Raw genomic sequence first — 19,535 nt, 5'->3', positions numbered from 1 at the left:
GGGGTTGTGTGTTGTTCGAGGATGCTCCAAAGACATTTACTATAGTTATCTCAGTTTTTTCAGAATGACTTTTGGCCGCTTTTGCCTACGGAGGCTTCCTATATTAGTGTTAAATAGAGGTGAAAAACCTTTTGATATAGGATGCTGTGTCAAATATTGTGTCAGTACAGATTGACAAAATTGAACAAAACCAGAGACAACTAACAACTAAATTCTTTGTAACTTATGATTTTATTACATTTTAAAAACCTTTCATCATACCGATTGATTATTATCTACAGAAATGTTGACTTCCAGTCAAATCAACTTGGAACCCCTCGAAAACACAATGGAATATTCCACCATATAGCAATACATAGAGATGGAACAGTTCATAATTGCTTCCAGGGGTAATTGGAACATTTGTTATCTACAGATGGTTGACTTCTGTCCTCTGAGTCATATTGCCCTGGAACGGAACCCATCAAAACAAACAATGGATCAATCCAAACAGACAGCAATTCTTTGAAATGGAACAGTCCATATTTGCTTTAAGGGGTAATTTAGAGCAAACGTTTTAATCTTGAAAAGGTTCAAATTAAAAAAACTTTCAATCTCATTTTTCTTCAATCTGAAAGTATAGGTTCAACCTCGAACCCAGTCAAAATAAGCCTCTTTCATAAGAAGACACTACATATAGAGCTACACAATTCATAGTTATGGGGACAAGGTACAAGCCTTTTTAGCCATGAAAATGACCAGAATACTTAATTAACAAATTCTTTTTCAAAGAGTTTCAATTTTCAAGAATGTTCTACCAGTATAATGCCGTAGGCCTCCTAACATGACAATTCCAAAAAATCTGTTTGATTTTTTATAGTCACCATAGAAACTGTTACCATGGTAGCTGTTTCTATAGCAACCATGGCAAGAATTTCAAGGAAGAGACCTGACTGAATAGGAAATCAGGTGGGCCAACATTTCCCCCACCCAGCACAAATGGTACATTTCCATTAGCCATACACAGATATGTAGAATATACGGAATCAAAACTCATTCATTTCTTACAAATGGTTATGGTCACCATAGCAACCAAGGTGGTCACCATGACAACCAGTACTTGTTCGCTTTTGTGCTTGCCCACTGAGTATTATCTTGGAAATGTACAACCTTGATATTAGGCGTTAATTTCTTTTTTAGTACGTTTCAACATGCATGTAGTATCCCCCTTTATACCAGTATAAAAATACCTGACGATCCCCTTTATACCAGTATAAAAATCTTGACACAAGATTCGTAAAATGTCTCACAAGGATTAGTTCTTACCATTCTTGTTTCTACCCAAATTGCTGGAAATTTCCAGCGTATCAAAAATCAAGAAACTTGAAACGAGATTTCAGGAAAAGTCACTGATATTCAGCCTATTTACACACGGACAACCCTATAAAGTGAATGGATTGGTCCAGATCAATCGGTGGAAGAGTCCATTTCTGAACAGTGGTAGTGATAGTTTGAAATTTACATATTAACATCCCCATTGCTGGGGAATAGGACAGTCCATTAATGGAAGAAGGACGTCCCATTTCTGAAGAATAGGGATGACAGCGATTTATATCATACAATAATTTACAAGCCAGATTGTAACGCATTTATTTTACAAAGATTTACAAGAATACTATATAGCAGGTTCTATGAATATTCATGAACAATTTGAATCTCAATAGCGTATGCATGAATATTCAATCACTAATCATTCATATGTGTACTTGCCCTTACGTCACAAATGCAATGTATTCCATTCCGACTCATGATACCCAGTATTCACCACAAGGCGTATTTCAGGGCGGCCCATCCTACCTTGGCAGCTTTATAATACCACCCCCCCCTTGCTCTAGAATTTTTCAAAGGGTTTATGTGGGCCCACCCTACCTAATATTGCTGGCAACCCTACCTTGTGTGGCACACTGGCAAAACTTCTTGAATAAACAAGTGTTCCACCCTACCTTGAGAAAACACTGTGAAGAACACTGGAATACAGGGCATCTCTGAAAAAATTATCGTTTAGTTTGAAACACCGTCAATACCTCAAATTATTTACTTTGAATTTAGTAGCATACATGCATGGCACTCCTTCTGAACTGGTTGAGGTTAGCTTTTAAGAATATTAAGAATTTGAAGCAGAGCATATCCCAAGAGTATCCAAAACTCCCTTGTGAATTTTTTTGGAACAACCTGTCTGTCGACAGATAAAAGCACTCAGCATTTTCTATCAGCATGGTATCATGTGACTTCAAATTTGTTGATTTTATCAAATATATGTAGTATTTTCTTTCCTTTTTTTGGTTATTTTACTCATGTTATTTTAGATTTAATGTTTTGATAATCTATCCCAAAATGTTGTAACATATAAAAAAATTCGATCTCCAATATCTTTTGGTATAATTCAAGAAATGCGAGTAATTTATTTACCAGCAAGAAATATCTAAATAGCATTGCAAGAAATATGTCGAAACGATAGGCCTATAACTTAGAAGGTATTTACAGCATAAAATAAAATCTACTAGGTTTAGTTACGTTTTTTCAGAAGCGGTGAATACGTTGTCAGAAGTTTGCCGGGTTCAGGTGAACTTTTTTTTTACTAATTTCAACTGATACCGCGGACAGCAAAATTTCACATCCGTTCACTTCATGATTAGTGAGAAAAAAAATTTAAATTTTCGTCTTGATGTTTTATGAAATTTCATCCAGTTTTTTACCACATAAAATTTTTTTTGAGGAAGCATAGCAGAAGATTTTTAAGATAATACGGCAGAGTTCCAAAACTTCTCCATTCAAACACAACGAACAGTTCTGTCCAAAGTGCAGAGAATATCAGCTTTCCGAATGTCTTGTCCAAGTAGGGCAACTTGTGATCTTTTGAAGTACAGAGTACAGAATGTCCTTTTCAAAGTACAGCGTACAGCAGAATACTGAGTGTCCTTTTCAAAGTACAGCGTACAGCAGGGTACTGAGTGTCCTTTTTGAAGTACAGCGTACAGCAGGGTACCGAGTGTCCTTTTCAAAGTACAGCATACAGCAGGGTACTGAGTGTCCTTTTCAAAGTACAGCATACAGCAGGGTACTGAGTGTCCTTTTCAAAGTACAGCGTACAGCAGAATACTGAGTGTCCTTATCAAAGTACAGTGTACAGCAGGGTACTGAGTGTCCTTTTCAAAGTACAGCATACAGCAGAGCATTCATGATACAGCAGAGGAGTCTAGATCATTTCGAGCAACGACTATAAGATTCCGTTTGTGAAATACTGGAAACCGTCATAGAGTTTGGTCGTGAGGGAATGTAGACTAGTCTCAACCATGCCCTCGACCAGCAGCTGCAACTGCTCCTCGGTGAGGTTCAGGTGGAACCGGTCTTTCAGGGCGCGGATTGTGCTGATGCCTTTGCCGTAACATGGAAGCGTGGAACCTGAAAGTCAATTTACCTATCAATTACTACCCGGTATTAATTTATTAAGTCTACCTCAAAAAATGATTGATTTCAATATATGACTAATACCAGTACTATTGAAGAAGGGAAAGGGCAGAAAAATCTAAAAAAATACTGAGTACCCCATGTCCAGGTCATTCAACCCCCTCTATGAGTACTTTTAGATGAAACCATTAATCTCCACTTCATTGAGGACACCCTCGTTACTGAAAAGTGCTGTCCTTAATAGAGAGGTGTCCTGATTAGAGAGGTCAAATTGAATGGAAACAACCCATTTGGGACCAAAATTAGTGTCCCCAATAGAGAGGGTGTCCTTAATAGAGAGGTGTCCGCTAAGGGACGTTCCACTGTATTTCAATCAGGATTAGAATCTTTAACATTTTCACAACTGAATTTTTCTTTTGGATTGTAAAGTGCTCTACCAAAGGACACGTACCTGTCTGCATAATCTCCACAAGAGGTATTATCTTGTCCATGTGTTTGCGTGACGCCAGGAAGCCCTGCAACATCAGGATCTTGAAGTACTCGAACATATCACTACCGAGCCCTCCCATCACCTGCAACATAGACGCCATGACATTGAGAAGACCGGCAAAAAAATAGCGCCAATTTTTTTAACAGAGTCCGCTTGAACTCGTTGCCAAGCTAACCTGAAAATACAACAACTAGCATACCATAGTGAAGACATGATGAAACTGTGCTCCAAGATTTTTAAAAAGGGAACTGTTACATTTTTTCTCTGATGATTTTTGGATTTTTTCTCTAAAAACTTGTTCTCCGAGACGATGGTGGTCCTTTGAGTTCTAAATGTTACTTTTTTCCGTACGTTTCAAGTGGGAGCATCTCGAAAAATATCAACAACAGTGTAAATCGTTTGTGTCTATTTATTTTCAAAAATTTACAAAAAACTTCGAGAGAAATAAATTACTATTTACTTTCAAGCGAATGAAAAATATTACTCTTTCTTTTTTATCATGCTTTCCGTTTTATTGTGAGTTTTAATTTTTCAAACGTTGGTCATTTTCAAAAAAATCACCCGCAAAAATTTAGTGCTTTACAGTATAGGTCATGTCCAATGTAGTTTACAGAACCGATGGTGAGGGGCGCTGTAAACGTAGAGCTGAAAGTCTGCACATAAAGTTGGTAGAATGTATATGCACATTTGTCAAATGAATCATGTGAGCTTAATTAGTGCCGACCAATTATTATCAAGACACTCCCCCTTTGAAATGGTGTAAAACCGTCCTGGTTGTTCAACACATTCCATCGGTGTTGTTAGCTGCATTGTTTCCCAATGACACTTCGTACGGAAAACAGGAACCAGAACAAAATGGACCACCGTGTTTTATTCGGCGAGAACACTATAGAAATAGCTACCGGTATTAGCTACTGGTATACTCTAACCCTATACTCTTACCTCAAAAATTTAAATCATTTACCCCTGTGTAAAAAAGTGAGTAAAGACAAGTCCCAGGTTTTGAAATTTTCTGCATATCTGTTTTTCAGCTGTTAAAGGCGAGATGGACTGATGCTGCTGTGATCTTGGGTTGATGTACATCAGAGTCATCATAATTTAACACCAACGTCACCCCATGTCGACTTATCGACGCCGTACGTCAATCCTATAGTCTCCTCCTTTCAGGGATGGAGGATGGATGGACGCAAAACGCCAGTATATCGGCACGCAACAGCACCCGAAAGTGCGACTCTGCGTGCTAAAAAAACAATCGTACAAAAATCGTTTCGACACTCCTGGGATTTGTCTCTTGCCCGGAAAAATTCCAAATTCGGAAAGTGCCTGACAAGTGCATTCAATAACGGGGTATAATCATGACAAGAATACCAAAACATTCATATTCAAAGTACATGTTTAAGAAAATAGTGGGAAAGTTGTAAAATAGATGTGTTAGGAGCACGGAGCTGTCGAAATTTGAATCGAATATTCTCGTAACAACTCGGCGGTTCCTCAGCCACAACTTTTACACGCTTTCCATCACTCCTTCTCATACACGCATAAAGTCAGCCATCTCCAATTTTCCAGTGAACAGGTCCATTAAAAAGTCATATTCAAGACAGGAAGACAGATATAAAGACTATGTTAAATTTGAAACTCGGGCTTTTTTACCACTTGGGTTTGAGCCTCGGTTGGTCAACTTCCTCATAAATTGCAAAGGCGACATAATGCATTAGTCAGAGTAGGCCTAATGACCCCCCATGATAGTTGTTTCGTGGAGTCGTTATTATCAAGACTTGCCATGACAACGCTTAGATGCGAGAGTATGGGAGTTTTGCCAAGGTGTAAAGCGGGTTTTGTTTAAAGGCAATAAACAAGTACAGTAGACTCTCTCTGAAGGACACCCATGGGATTGGCAAGTGCTGTCCTTAATAGAGAGGTGTACTTATCAGAGAGGTCAAATTGAATGGAAACAACCAATTTGGGACCAAAACAAGTGTCCCTAATAGACAGGGTGTCCTTAGAGAGGTGTCCGCTATGGGAGGTTCCACTGTATTGGGCCCGGCCCGAGTTCTTTTGACCTCCAGGTAAGGGACAAAATAATGTAATGTGACAGCATAGCTTTCACCTTGAGTACCGTCCAGTTTCCTAATGCGTTACAACTCTCTGAATCTTTTATAGAGACAAATAATGTCCCAATTAATGCATTGCTCTCAAAATTACAAATCAGAGATGAGAAACAGAGGAGAATTATCGCAAAACTAGCATCAACCGCTGCCATTAATTTTTCATATCTGGTTAAAGGGGAAATACCACTAGCTATTTCCAAAACCTGTTAACCGTTTATATACAATGAAGCAGAGTCAAGACCTGTTCACTATTGGAGAAGACTGCAGAATCACTCTATGGCCACATCAGTTTGGTACTCATAATTCGAATATCTCTCCAAAGATTCTTTAAATGATTCCCTCACGAGGAAATCACTGCATCCATCGAGTACAAGGCAACATGCAGAGCAGACAACCCTCTATTGGGCCTCGCGGGAACTACTGTTAATTAGAAAATCTACTTATTTTTGCGATTTGCGAAAATTTTCACCAATCTTTCACTTTCAAAACAACTTCCAATAAAAAACTTTTTCATAATATATCAATATCTGCTTATTTTGAAATTCGAAAAAAAAATAAAACTCTCAAAAATATAAAGGTCACAAAAATCGAGCACTTGACTGTTTTAGAGTGTGTGATATGAAGGTTTTTAGTACCAGTATATTCTAATGAATTACAGACAAAATGCTTTTTTATGAGTTCCAGGCCTATTTAACAAATTCTATGACAAAATATTTGAATAAGAGTTGGCAGCCCTGCATTGTACCGACAAGTACTGAAACTCTACGTCAGACAACATTGTAAACTTACCGGCTAAGCTCGCTACACAGCATCTCACACTATCAAAGTCCGTCGTCTAACGTAGCTACGATAGTTCACATAACTCTAGCTAATAGCTCACACGAGGGAAAGGTCACAAAGTATGCTGTCTTCAGAATGGCCACGACACCCAATGAGAGGCTGAGAGCACACTGTGACACAGGACATGAGCAAACAAATATTGTTGTCAACAAGAGCAGATAGACAGTGCTGCCACCTGTCATAAGAACTGTAAACTGATTTTAAGGGTTGTGAAGTACAGTGGAACCTCCCTTAGCGGACACCTCTCTATTAAGGACAACCTCTCTATAAAGGACACTAGTTTCGGTCCCAAATGGGTTGTTTCCATTCAAGTTTACCTCTCTAATCAGGACACCTCTCTAATAAGGACATCAGTTATCAGTCCCGTGGGTGTCCTTATTAGGGAGGTTCCACTGTATGTCCACTATTAATGCATGATTCTCATCACAGATGGCGACACTGTCTGCCCGCTCCTGTCGGCAGTTCATTCATTCAAAATTGCATTATGTCCTGTGCACTACCAACGCCTCCAATGATGGTATGCACTCCATATTGATATCGCATTCGGATTCTGGCCACTTGGGGTTTCGCACTTGGGATTTCGCACTTGGGCATCCACGCACTTGGGATTTCACACATGATGTTTTGCACACTCGGGATTTCACACAGGGGATTCTGCGCACTGGGATTTTACATTTGGGATTCAGATTCACACTTCCTCACTTACCTTCAGATATTTACAAAATCCAGCAATCAATTCTCACTCAAACTGGAATTATCGCGTTCATCACAAAACGTGATCAATTTTCGCCAATTGTGGCAAAATCTCTTACGATTTTGTAACGCTTTGCGATGAACCTCTCAAAATACTATCACCATTCAAACTGATGATGCTTTCAATTCTCCCAACGCAGAGAGCAGACGGAGCATTGTCTGCCATTAGCATTAAGTGCAGGAATATTGGGAGAATTGAAAGAAAGATCAAATTTCACCACAAACAAAAACCTGGGATTTTGTGCCAGCTATTTTTGATACTATTTCAACAGGAAGAAACCTGTGTTCTTCATCTAACCTGGAAAGCAGGACCACAAAATACCAAATTTTACAGACTAGGCAGAAAAAATACCTTGTCGATTTCGAATGGTGAAAGTACCGTCACACACAAACAAACATCGTGATCTCACACCTCAGCCACATTCATGACCATAAAGTCAGCGCAAAAACTTCCAAGAACTTTTGGAGATTTCGGCAGCACCAAACCGATATGGCCAAAATCGCACACACACAAAGTCTGTCTCACACTTTCAGACATAGTCATCATACGTAAACATCATTTTCACACGTCAAACACCGATATACCACCTCTCTCCGCTAACTCACCACCTCGAGCATACAAGTCATTCTCGCACACACACTCTGAAATTTCAAGCTAAGAAAACCCGCAGCGTTATTCTCTTTTAACGAAAAACTTACTAATTATTACTAAAGTTGACTCATATTGATTTAAACTTTAAAGTAAAATATTCGTCATAATTGTTTCAAGAAAACTTTTAAATGAGTCCCTTTGAGAAAATTAAGAATTGCATCTTCAGGTAATAGCTCAGTGAGGACGATATTGTTACCCATAAGAGCTCTTCAAATGTCTGTTCCAGTTTCAACAAACTGCTGGTTACAGCTGGGTACCAATATCTCCCTCTATTCCTGAATTCTTTAACTACACTTCTCAGAAGGCCATCATATTGAAAGTTCATTCATCAAACACTTGTTGGCATTCAAAGGTATTCAATCAAATATGATACACATTTTCTCATCAAAGCCTTAAGTCAATTTAAAAATTTAATATTTTGATATTTCTGAAAATTGAAATGGTTCGATTTAGTCCACTAAGAAATCACACCAAAACAATCGAGCAAACTTCCCACAACCGAAATACATGAATACAATTATATAGTTTATACAAAACGATTTTTTTCTGTAATCCGCTGGAATTATGAACGTATTATAATCCATTAAACTACACATTCAAAATCAAACCCATTCTGCACAAGCACAGATTACTGCCATACACCCATTCACACGGAATCAGTTTTCTCACAACATGGGCCAACTTTGTGAAATCACCACCAAGGCACAAAAAAATGTATCATTCTTTATCAATGTCAATGATATAAATTACTACAAACGTCTTTTGACATGTTTGTGAGAATAATTGGGGAAAGTATAAAGATATTCGAAACATTTACAGTTTTAGAAAGACCAAAAGACAGAAGGGATCAGAAAATTCTTAAAAAGTTGTTGAGAAAACTGATTCTTTCAGAGTCACCCACTCACAACAACACTCAAACTGCCTCTGGAAATTGGTAAATCTCGTTGATATTTCACACAGAACTGGAATGGAATTGCAATTTTAGAGCCAAATACCACAATACCACATACTCTCTCACGCTCCTCATGCAATCCTTGCAGACCTGGAGTAGACGTCGCACTAATATTTTTTACATCACCACGTCAAAGGGTCTTTTCGGCGAAAATCACAAAGCGGGGATCCACTGCTACGATTTTTAATAGCGTGTTGCAGCAATGCCAAACAGATAGGGTTGTAGCATGCTAGATGATAAGACCCTGTGAAATCCTCAGGTTAAGTCTGGCCCAAGGTTCACCAGTGGGTGGAGTAGAATTAGCGGAACCCCAAACCCTCACAATTTTCATCGGCCAAAATCGTAGCCGCGGATCTCCGCTCTAGTTCGCCGAGTCTAGTTTAGCCTAGTCTAGTCTTAGCCTAGTCTGGTTTAGCCTAGTCTAGTTTAGCCTAGTCTAGTTAAGCCTAGTCTAGTTAAGCCTAGTTAACCCACATCTAGCTGCAATGAAATTCGTAGTTAAACCAAAGAACCACACTAACACAGATTTTTGTTGAACAGTCATCTCTCATCCTGAAACGAATCTGGTAAGACACTTCACCAGACATTAACACACTTAAAAACACGTCTTTTTTCTCTCAAAATCTCTCTTTTGCTGAAAACCAATTCCACACCTCAGCACACACATCAAATTTACACTGACAGTCTTGTATGATGAGGACCCAATATGATCAGGGTCAATGGAACCTTCCTAAGACAGGGAGATTTTTCCTGTCATAGTATTCAATCAGCAAAGGTCCACCAAAGGTCCTGCTTCTCAAAGTGATGAGAAAGTCATTAAAATTGTAACTGCATGGATTCTAAAGCTCAAATTGAAAAATTTCACAGACAGAAGCTATGAAATCTGGTACTGTTATAAAAACAAAAGCCATCTTGGGCATTTTTGATTTGAACAACTCAGACAATTTTTAATATCCTTTAGCTTTGTATAATTGTCGTCCAAATCACACACGACTGTCCATCACAGTTACAACTAATCACCACACACGAAGACAACACACCTTCACTAGAGTTCTATAAAAGTTGGACCCTTACCTCAACAAATTCATGCGTCAATTTGAACGGCGAGTTCTCGAAGCCCATATTCTTGCCCGGAGAGTTCGACAGGATGAAGCCATAGTCGATGTGAATCAGGTGACCCTTGGCGTCCAACAGAATGTTACCGTTGTGTCTGGAAAGACGAACGATTCAGTTTTGAAAATACTCGTACAAGGACAGACTAAAACAGCATGAACCAAGAAATTTACATTTCAAGCTATTGACATGAGCATTCATTGGCTAAAAGCATTTTCTGTTGGTACCATTAGTTAGTCTATCTAATGACATGACCATATTTCGAAAAGCTCTCCAAGAGCACTTTCTGATTGTACAATTTGTAAACAAATTCACACGAAATTGGAAAGTCCACTAAAAGCACTTTCTGATGGTGTCACTAGCATGCCTGAGAAGTGACCATTCATTGATAAACTTTCAATGAGCACTTTCTGATGGTACCATTAGTAAGTTTATCTAATGACATGACCATATATCGAAAAGCTCTACATGAGCACTTTCTGATGGTACAATTTGTAAACAAATTCACACGAAATTGGAAAGTCCATTGGAAAGTCCTCTAAAAGCACTTTCTGATGGGGTCACTAGCATGCCTGAGAAGTGACTATTCATTGATAAACTTTCAATGAGCACTTCCTGATGGTACCATAATACTAAGTTTATCTAATGACATGACCATATTTCGAAAAGCTCTCAATGAGCACTTTCTGATGGTACTATTTGTAAACAAATTCACACGAAATTGGAAAGTCCATTGGAAAGTCCTCTAAAAGCACTTTCTGATGGTGTCACTAGCATGCCTGAGATGTGACCATTCACTGATAAGCTTCCAATGAGCACTTTCTGATGGTACTATTTTTAAACCTATTGACATGACAATGCATCAGTGAGCTTTCTGGCATTTTGCGCTGGTACCATTTGTAAGTCCATTGACATGACCATTCACTGGAAAGCTCTCTAAAAGTACTTTCTGATGGTACTGTTTACATGACAATTGATAACATTGCCGGGGAAATATTGCATTTTCTGATATTTGCAAAGCAAAATAATTTCCAACTTACCTATCCTTGACCTGCATGAGGTAACTGACGATGCAATACCCAGCACAGCTCTGGACGAACGCTCGCTGAGCATTCAAAAACTCCTCGCTATTCGTGGGACCGTATTCCCGGATAAAGTAGTTCAGCAGTGAGAGTTTGCTGTTCTTCTTGATCTGGTGGAGGGATACGGCATTTAGGATCGGCTCGATCATTCCGCTGTCCTGCGACGTCACAATGATACTGTACGGTTGGATTTTCAATGGGACTTTCTCCTCTTCCCAGATGTTTTGAAGTTGGCGGAGAACTTGGTACGCCAGTAACTCCTGTCGGAGGTCGTCGCCGCATTTGATGATGGCGGACAACAGGCGCCAGTTGGGCATGTGACCGTACGGTGACGACTCTCGTATCCGCTGCATCTTGTCTTCATAAGGCTCCTTAAGGGCAGCAGCAGAGGGGTCCTCCGGATCACGCTGGATGGAGAGAGAAAGGGGCTTGTGGGTCAATATTTGACTGCATGTATTTTTGTGTGGCGTCAATCAAAAACGAATAGTCATTTCTATGGCGCAACTTTCCAGGCAAAAGGGTCCTGTTGAAGTGCGCCCTCCCACACCAGTAGTACTTTCTGTATTCTGTTTTTAACAGTCTCCTGAATGTGTCATATGGGCTGTTCCGAATGTCGCTGTTTAGTCTATTCCAAAGTCTGGGAGCACTCCTGGAGAAGGCTCGGCATCCAAACTTTCTTTTAAGAACCTTGGTTCAATGAGACAGACCTGCAATTCAGATCTAAGGGGCCTGGTTGGAAGTACCATTTTATGAATTCTGCTAGGCATAAGGTATAGTATACTGACGCTCTGCTGTTGATACATTTGTGGACAAGTGTAAGAACTTTGAACTCTTTTCGTGCTCCGAATAGGGAGCCAGTGAAGCTCTTTGAGTACAGGGGTAATGTGGTCACGGTGAGACTTTCTGAGCTTGAAAGCGTTTTTGAACAATGATCAATTTTCAGTGGAAAGGGCGCTTTATAAAGTGTCATTCATCATTCATCATTCATCATTCATCATTCATCAACGCTGAAAAGATGGTTGATAAAACGGGTCGAGTCGCCCTTTCATACTGTGTTAATTATCCTGATCAATTGATTCGGCCACATTGGGACGGCACGGCAAATATCGAATTGTTGTGGTAGACGGGTGCAGCTGTCACCCCAGAGCGTACATATGGTCAATATTGTTAAGAGTTCTTTATGAATGTCCACATTCATACTCTTGCTGAATGAAACCGGCTTGTGAGGTATGTTGAATCTCATTACAGGAGTGGTCTTAAAGCAGCTCCTTGCAATATTTATGTCACTATTACAGCAAATCCTAAAACAACCCCAGATTTTATTTGTCTATTTATCTGTCAGCAGTGGGTGCCCACACCTACGGCATTTCCGCTATGCTTAATTTTGGTTCGATTTTGAAAATTCAAATTTCTTCAGAGAGCTGAGGCACCCACCTTTCCATTTCTGCTGTCAAATTAAACCTTTTCCATGAGAGGAAAAAGAAAACGTTCCCCAAATCGAAAACATCACATCCCTGGTGACCCGTTTAACTTCTATGACAAGCATGAACTACATGCACCTGCTGCAAAAAGCATAATTCCACATCGGCAAACTTACCTTAAATGTCGTCTTTGAATTCGGCGCTTGTAAGTTCTCTGAGAGTCTCCGTCGGATGTCACCGGCCGCGATGTAGACGGGCTCTTTGCTATCTCCGCTGGTGGAGCTCTCGGTAGAAAACTGGGATATCGTATCACATTGACGGTTCTTGGCAGCAAACTGGAAGAAAATGATCAACATTTCAATAACTTGCCCGCAAATTGACGGTAGAGATAAAACATAGGCTAAAATTTACAATCCCCGATCGGAAATGACATAGTTTGTGAACACATTCAACTATAAATCTGTAGAACAGTGGCGCTTTTATAGTCAACCGATGACCTTTTTTGGCCGTGAACGGGGATTGTAAAGTAGTTCCAAAACATCCACCCATAAACAGGGCAAAGTTGTTTAGAACAAAATGATGCCTTCCTCAATTTAACTGTGCAAGACTTAACTGACAGAGATGACACCTAGTTCAGCTTGAAAATTCAAACCTGCTTGGAGGAACTGGGAGTCTGATACTGAAAAAACCCGCAACATTGCCCAACAGAGATATTGTACGTTTCGATCCGACAAAAGGAATTTACATGAAAGACATCAACATTCGGTCACCACGGAACCAATTTCCCAGCATGCAATTTACCTGAATAATCTCATCGTCTTCCTGTGACCAGCAATCCGCGTCGTCAAATTCGTTATTTCCGAAGGTGATACACGGTGGTGGTGAGTGGTCTCCGCGTATGTACATCTGCGTCAGGTCCTCTTCCGATTTCGTAAATCGTAACGTGTTTTCTAAGATTTTGGATGGCACTGGTGCAGCATGGGGGTTCTCACATTCCAACACCTCGACATAGATTAAGTATGGGGCCTGGAAGGAGAATCGTCATAGCTAAGTATGGGGCCCAGAAAGGGATTGTCAATTCTGTCAGAGAAGGGCCGAGTAGATGTGAGACTTTGAATTTACTTGACAGATATTTGTATGAAATATGGTCAACTCAATACTACAATGTGACCCGTCAAAACAAAACCTGGCACATGTTGCTCTGAGCTTGGCAGGTTGAGACAGACTGGTTCTTTTGCCAGCCTTCTGTGAACCAGAGTGCATCAATCCCTTCCATATCTCCAGGTGTCATTTTAAGCTCATCATTCCTCTGTGCGTCGTTTTGCTGTGACGGGTCACAAATAGGCTTTGACAATTTTCAACTTTGAGTGATTAACTTCTGTCCCACACCATTGCCATCTGACTTCAAAAAGCCAATAGTCTTCTAGGAGAAAGTTCTCTCAAATTCACCATGTTGAAAAAGAAGTGAATGTGCTCAAGTACGATCATCATATTTGCTCTGAAAACTTCTCTTGTGGAAGATTTTCAATGATTTTGTTGACATTTTCCCTGTGGGAAAAAAAAATTTATGGAACAACTCAAGCCAATAAAGGACACAAGGGCAACCAACAACAACAAGAGGCAAAAAAAAAACTACGAGAAAAAAAGTATTGAGAATTTTTTTGGTTTACAGCATCGAGGAAACGATATTCACCTTTTCTTTTGAATTGAGCACCACGGCCTGCGTGTGGGGAATCCGCACCACGTGGCAACCAGCCTTGTTCCCATGGACGGGTAACCACACCCTGGCGGGGAGGTTGAGGTTCAGCATCGAGAGTTCGGCGATCAGTCTGGCAGCTGTAAGGCGAAGGATTAACGATTATACAACACTGTCGGACGGCAGACAAAATTTGACGACTTGACAAATATACCCTGAAAACATGAAATGGTCGTGTTGGTTCCAGATGCGTTCAAATGTGGGGAGAGCATCAGTATTGGCCGCCATTTTACGACCGGATGCATGTGCGAACATGATTGCGGTAGTACCTTCCAGGCTTACATGTGCTTTAGAATACATGTAGTGATGTACTTTCAGTTCAAAATGGCAGCCGATACGGGCACTCTTCTCCACTCTCCAGAACGCCAGGAACAAACTTGTGAAAATGCCAAATAGAATTCAATAGTAGACCGATTCTCCATTCATCCACCAGGGGTCACAAGAAGATCGGCCATATTGGCGGTAATGTCAGTACAGAAGACACTCTCATTGGTCAACATGATCAATTTCTCGACCAATCAGTGTGTTTCAGTGCGTGACTATCAATCAAATGGCTGAACTCGTGCTATGCCCCTGGTGAGTTGCACAAGAATAAATCTACCGCCATAAAACAGGTCACCAAATATCGACTTCAGCATGCTACAATCAGGAAAACTATCATGAACTACAGAAACTTTCACATCTAACTCACCAATACTACCCTAAAGTCATCTAGCTACTAACGCTGTTCGTGGGCCAAATTCGTCATCTAAAGAGCTATCCTAGTCCGGGGGGCACGAAACTGCTCTCCATAGCTACATTTGATAGCTCCATCAAAACGTCATGGCATTCTCGACAGCGTAAAGGCACTAACTTGACAATAGCTACAGCTAATAAGTAGCATATGCCAAAACAACTACTTTTACACTATGTTAAGTAGCGATAGTTTTAACACAAGCTATGCTAACCACTACACTGGGTACCTGATAGATTGATATCGTTCTACACAAGCTAAGCTCAATTCTACACTTGCTAAGTTCATTTCTGCACTAGTTAAGTTCAATTCTACACTTGCTAAGTTCATTTCTGCACTAGCTAAGTTCAATTCTACTCTAGCTAAGTTCAATTCTACACTAGTTAAATTCAATTCTACTTGAGCTAAGTTCAATTCTACATTTACACTAGTTAGCTATTAAGTTCAGCTCCACTAGTTAATATCAGCTCTACACTAGATAATATCAGCTCTACACCAGCTAAGTTCAGCTCTACACTAGCTAAGTTCAGCTCTACACTAGTTTAGTTCAGATCTACACTAGCTAAGTTCAGCTCTACACTGGCTAGTTCAGCTCTACACCAGCTAAGTTCAGCTCTACACTAGCTAAGTTCAGCTCTACACTAGTTTAGTTCAGATCTACACTAGCTAAGTTCAGCTCCACACTAACTAAGTTCAGCTCTACACTAGCTAAGTTCAGCTCTACACTAGCTAAGTTCAGCTCCACACTAACTAAGTTCAGCTCTACACTAGCTAAGTTCAGCTCTACACTAGCTAAGTTCAGCTCTACACTAGCTAAGTTCAGCTCTACACTAGCTAAGTACAGCTCTACACTAGTTTAGTTCAGCTCTCCACTATCTTAGTTCAGCTCTACACTAGCTAAGTTCTACAATAACTCGAGGCTAAATAGCTACAAGAGACATGATAGCTAACTTGTGGTCTACCACAGTCAACTTGAAGTCTACACTAGCTAAAATACCTGAACAGTTCTATCAGATAGCTAAGTTGTAGTCTACACTAGCTACATTAAGAGTTCTATCACATAGCTAAGTTGTAGTCTACACTTGCTACGTTAAGAGTTCTTTCAGATAGCTAAGTTGAGGTCCACACTAGCTAGGTTAACAGTTCTATCAGATAGCTAAGTTGAGGTCAACACCAGCGGCATTAACAGTTCAACAATAGCTAACTTGAGGTCCACACTAGCTATGTTAACAGTTCTATGATAGCTTTTAGTTGAGGTCCACATATTAGCTACATTAACAGTTCTACATGATCTATGATAGCTAACTTGAGGCCCACACTAGCTAGGCTAACAGTTCTACAATAACTAACTTGAAGTATATACTAGCTAAGTTTTACACTTTTCCACAAAGCTAAGGTACATGTTAACACTAGCTACGTTAAGGAGTAAAGTACAGATCTATGATAGGTAATTTTAGAGCTGACAGTTCTACAAAAGCTAACCTGAGGTCTACACTGAGCTAAGTTGATGGTTCTACATTGAGTTCTACTCTGGCTATTAAGTTAACCATTCAACACTAACTAGTTGAGTTAGCTTCTGCCCTAGCTAGTCTAAAACTAGTGCTACTCTAGCTTTATAGTAACATCTCTATAATAGCTAAGTTAGCTTCTGCCCTAGCTAGTCTAAAACTAGTGCTACTCTAGCTTAGTAACAGCACTGCACTAGCTAGGTTAACTTCTGCACTAACAGCTAACCTAGCTATTTAAAGCTTTGCACTAGAGTAGTTAAGTTAGCTTCTGCACTAGCTGGTCGAACACTAGTGCTACTCTAACTTAGTAACAGCTCTGCACTAGCTAGGTTAACTTCTGCACTAACAGCTAACCTAGCTATTTAAAGCTTTGCACTAGAGTAGCTAAGTTAGCTTCTGCCCTAGCTAGTCTAACACTACTGCTACTCTAGCTTAGTAACAGCTCTGCACTAGCTAGGTTAACTTCTGCACTAACAGCTAACCTAGCTATTTAAAGCTTTGCACTAGAGTAGTTAAGTTAGCTTCTGCCCTAGCTGGTCAAACACTAGTGCTACTCTAGCTTAGTAACAGCTCTGCACTAGCAAGGTTAACTTCTGCACTAACAGCTAACCTAGCTATTTAAAGTTATGCACTAGAGTAGTTAAGTTAGCTTCTGCCCTAGCTAGTCTAAACTAGTGCTACTCTAGCTTAGTAACAGCTCTGCACTAGCAAGGTTAACTTCAGCACTAACAGCTAACCTAGCTATTTAAAGCTTTGCACTGGAGTAGTTAAGTTAGCTTCTGCACTAGCTGGTCGAACACTACTGCTACTCTAGCTTAGTAACAGCTCTGCACTAGCTAGGTTAACTTCTGCACTAACAGCTAACCTAGCTATTTAAAGCTTTGCACTAGAGTAGTTAAGTTAGCTTCTGCCCTAGCTGGTCGAACACTAGTGCTACCCTAGCTTACTAACAGCTCTGCACTAGCTAGGCTAACTTCTGCACTAGCTAGCCAACATAATTGCTACCCTAGCATATTTAAAGCTTTGCACTAGGGTAGTTAAGTTAGCTTCTGCACTAGCTAGTCTAACACTACTGCTATCCTAGCTTAGTTACAGTGACACCAGCTCTGCACTAGCTAAGTTAGCTTCTGCACTAGCTGGTCGAACACTACTGCTACTCTAGCTTAGTAACAGCGCTGCACTAGCTAAGTTAACTTCTGCACTAACAGCTAACCTAGCTATTTAAATCTTTGCACTAGAGTAGTTAAGTTAGCTTCTGCTCTAGCTAGTCTAACACTACTGCTACTCTAGCTTAGTAACAGCTCTGCACTAGCTAGGTTAACTTCTGCACTAACAGCTAACCTAGCTATTTAAAGCTTTGCACTAGAGTAGTTAAGTTAGCTTCTGCACTAGCTGGTCTAAAACTAGTGCTATCCTAGCTTAGTAACAGCTCTGCACTAGCTAAGTTAACTTCTGCACTAGCTAGTCTAACACTAGTGCTACCCTAGCTTAGTAACAGTCTTCACTAGCAAGGTTAACCTCTGCACCTGCTAAATTGACTTCTGCAACAGCTGGTCAACATAACTGCTACCCAAGCCACGCTACAGCTCTGTGCTAGCTATAAGTTCATTTAGTCAACACTAGTGGTACCCTAGCCAAACTACAGCTGTGCACAAGCCGCGGGCACTAGCTAAGTTAACTTCTGCGCTAGCTAAAATTCTGCAAAGGCTAGTCAACATAACTGCTACACTAGCCACAGTACAGCTCTGTACTAGCTATAAGTTTATTTCTGTGGTAGCTAAACGGACTTCTGCATTAGCTTGTTAACATAACCGCTAGCCTATTACTCTGCACAAGCTAAGTTAACATTAGCTCTAGCTAGTCAGCATAACTGCTACATTAGCTAGTTTATGACTCTGCCCGAAGTAAATTAACTTCTGCACTAGCTATTCAAACACGAGTGATACCAAAGCTAAGTCACCATTTTGGGACGCTGTTAACTTAGCTTCAGTTAACTTCATGCACTAGCACACTAAACAGTTACCTTAGCTAAGTAACAGCTCTGCACTAGCCGAGTTAACTCCTGCTCTAGCTAGTCACATAACATCAAGCCTAGCTGAGGATAACTTGGCACAAATTGTAGGCTATAGCGTATCTACAATAGCTATAACTTTTGGCTCTGGGCAAGCTAAATACTATAACTGTTCTTAGCTAGCTAGGTTGCAGTTCTGGACTAGCTAAGCATTCATCTCTGGACTAGCTAAGTTGCAAATCTGCGCTAGCTAAGAAATAGCTCTGGACTAGCTAAGTTGAAGTTCTGTACTAGTTAATTTTCAGTTCTAGACTAGCTAAATTACAGTTCTATGCTGGCTTAGCTGCAGTTCTGTGCTAGCTAAGTTTTTCTGTGCTAGCTAAGTTGCAGTTATATGCTAGCTAAGTTGCAGTTCTGGGCTAGCTAAGTTTTTCTGTGCTAGCTATAAAGTTGCAGTTCTGGGCTAGCTAAGTTTTTCTGTCCTTGCTAAGTTGCAGTTCTGTGCTAGCTAAGTTTTTCTGTGCTAGCTAAGTTACAGTTATATGCTAGCTAAGTTGCAGTTCTGGGCTAGCTAAGTTTTTCTGTGCTAGCTATAAAGTTGCAGTTCTGGGCTAGCTAAGTTTTTCTGTGCTTGCTAAGTTGCAGTTCTGTGCTAGCTAAGTTTTTCTG

At 40.2% G+C, this 19,535-nt stretch overlaps 1 protein-coding gene across 6 annotated transcripts in view; it reads right to left on the bottom strand.

The window, feature by feature from the left end:
* Window positions 1–212: 212 nt before the first annotated feature.
* Window positions 213–19,535, bottom strand: part of LOC135502714 (phosphatidylinositol 4-kinase beta-like) — a 50,516-nt gene continuing 31,193 nt past the window's right edge. For all 6 annotated transcript variants that reach the window (XM_064795680.1, XM_064795685.1, XM_064795684.1 and 3 more), the window contains exons 6-12: window positions 14,552–14,694; window positions 13,660–13,884; window positions 13,035–13,193; window positions 11,396–11,844; window positions 10,317–10,452; window positions 3,899–4,019; window positions 213–3,441 (exon numbers count right to left, since the gene is read on the bottom strand). In XM_064795680.1, coding sequence (XP_064651750.1) covers window positions 3,257–3,441; window positions 3,899–4,019; window positions 10,317–10,452; window positions 11,396–11,844; window positions 13,035–13,193; window positions 13,660–13,884; window positions 14,552–14,694 — 1,418 coding nt within the window. In that variant the 3' untranslated portion in view covers window positions 213–3,256. The remainder of the gene's footprint in view (window positions 3,442–3,898; window positions 4,020–10,316; window positions 10,453–11,395; window positions 11,845–13,034; window positions 13,194–13,659; window positions 13,885–14,551; window positions 14,695–19,535) is intronic.

The sequence above is a fragment of the Lineus longissimus genome, chromosome 19 (genome assembly GCF_910592395.1).
Source record: "Lineus longissimus chromosome 19, tnLinLong1.2, whole genome shotgun sequence".
Taxonomy (NCBI): domain Eukaryota; kingdom Metazoa; phylum Nemertea; class Pilidiophora; order Heteronemertea; family Lineidae; genus Lineus; species Lineus longissimus.
The sequence above is the reverse complement of the archived record's forward strand: the minus strand, read 5'-3'. Positions and strand labels throughout refer to the sequence as shown.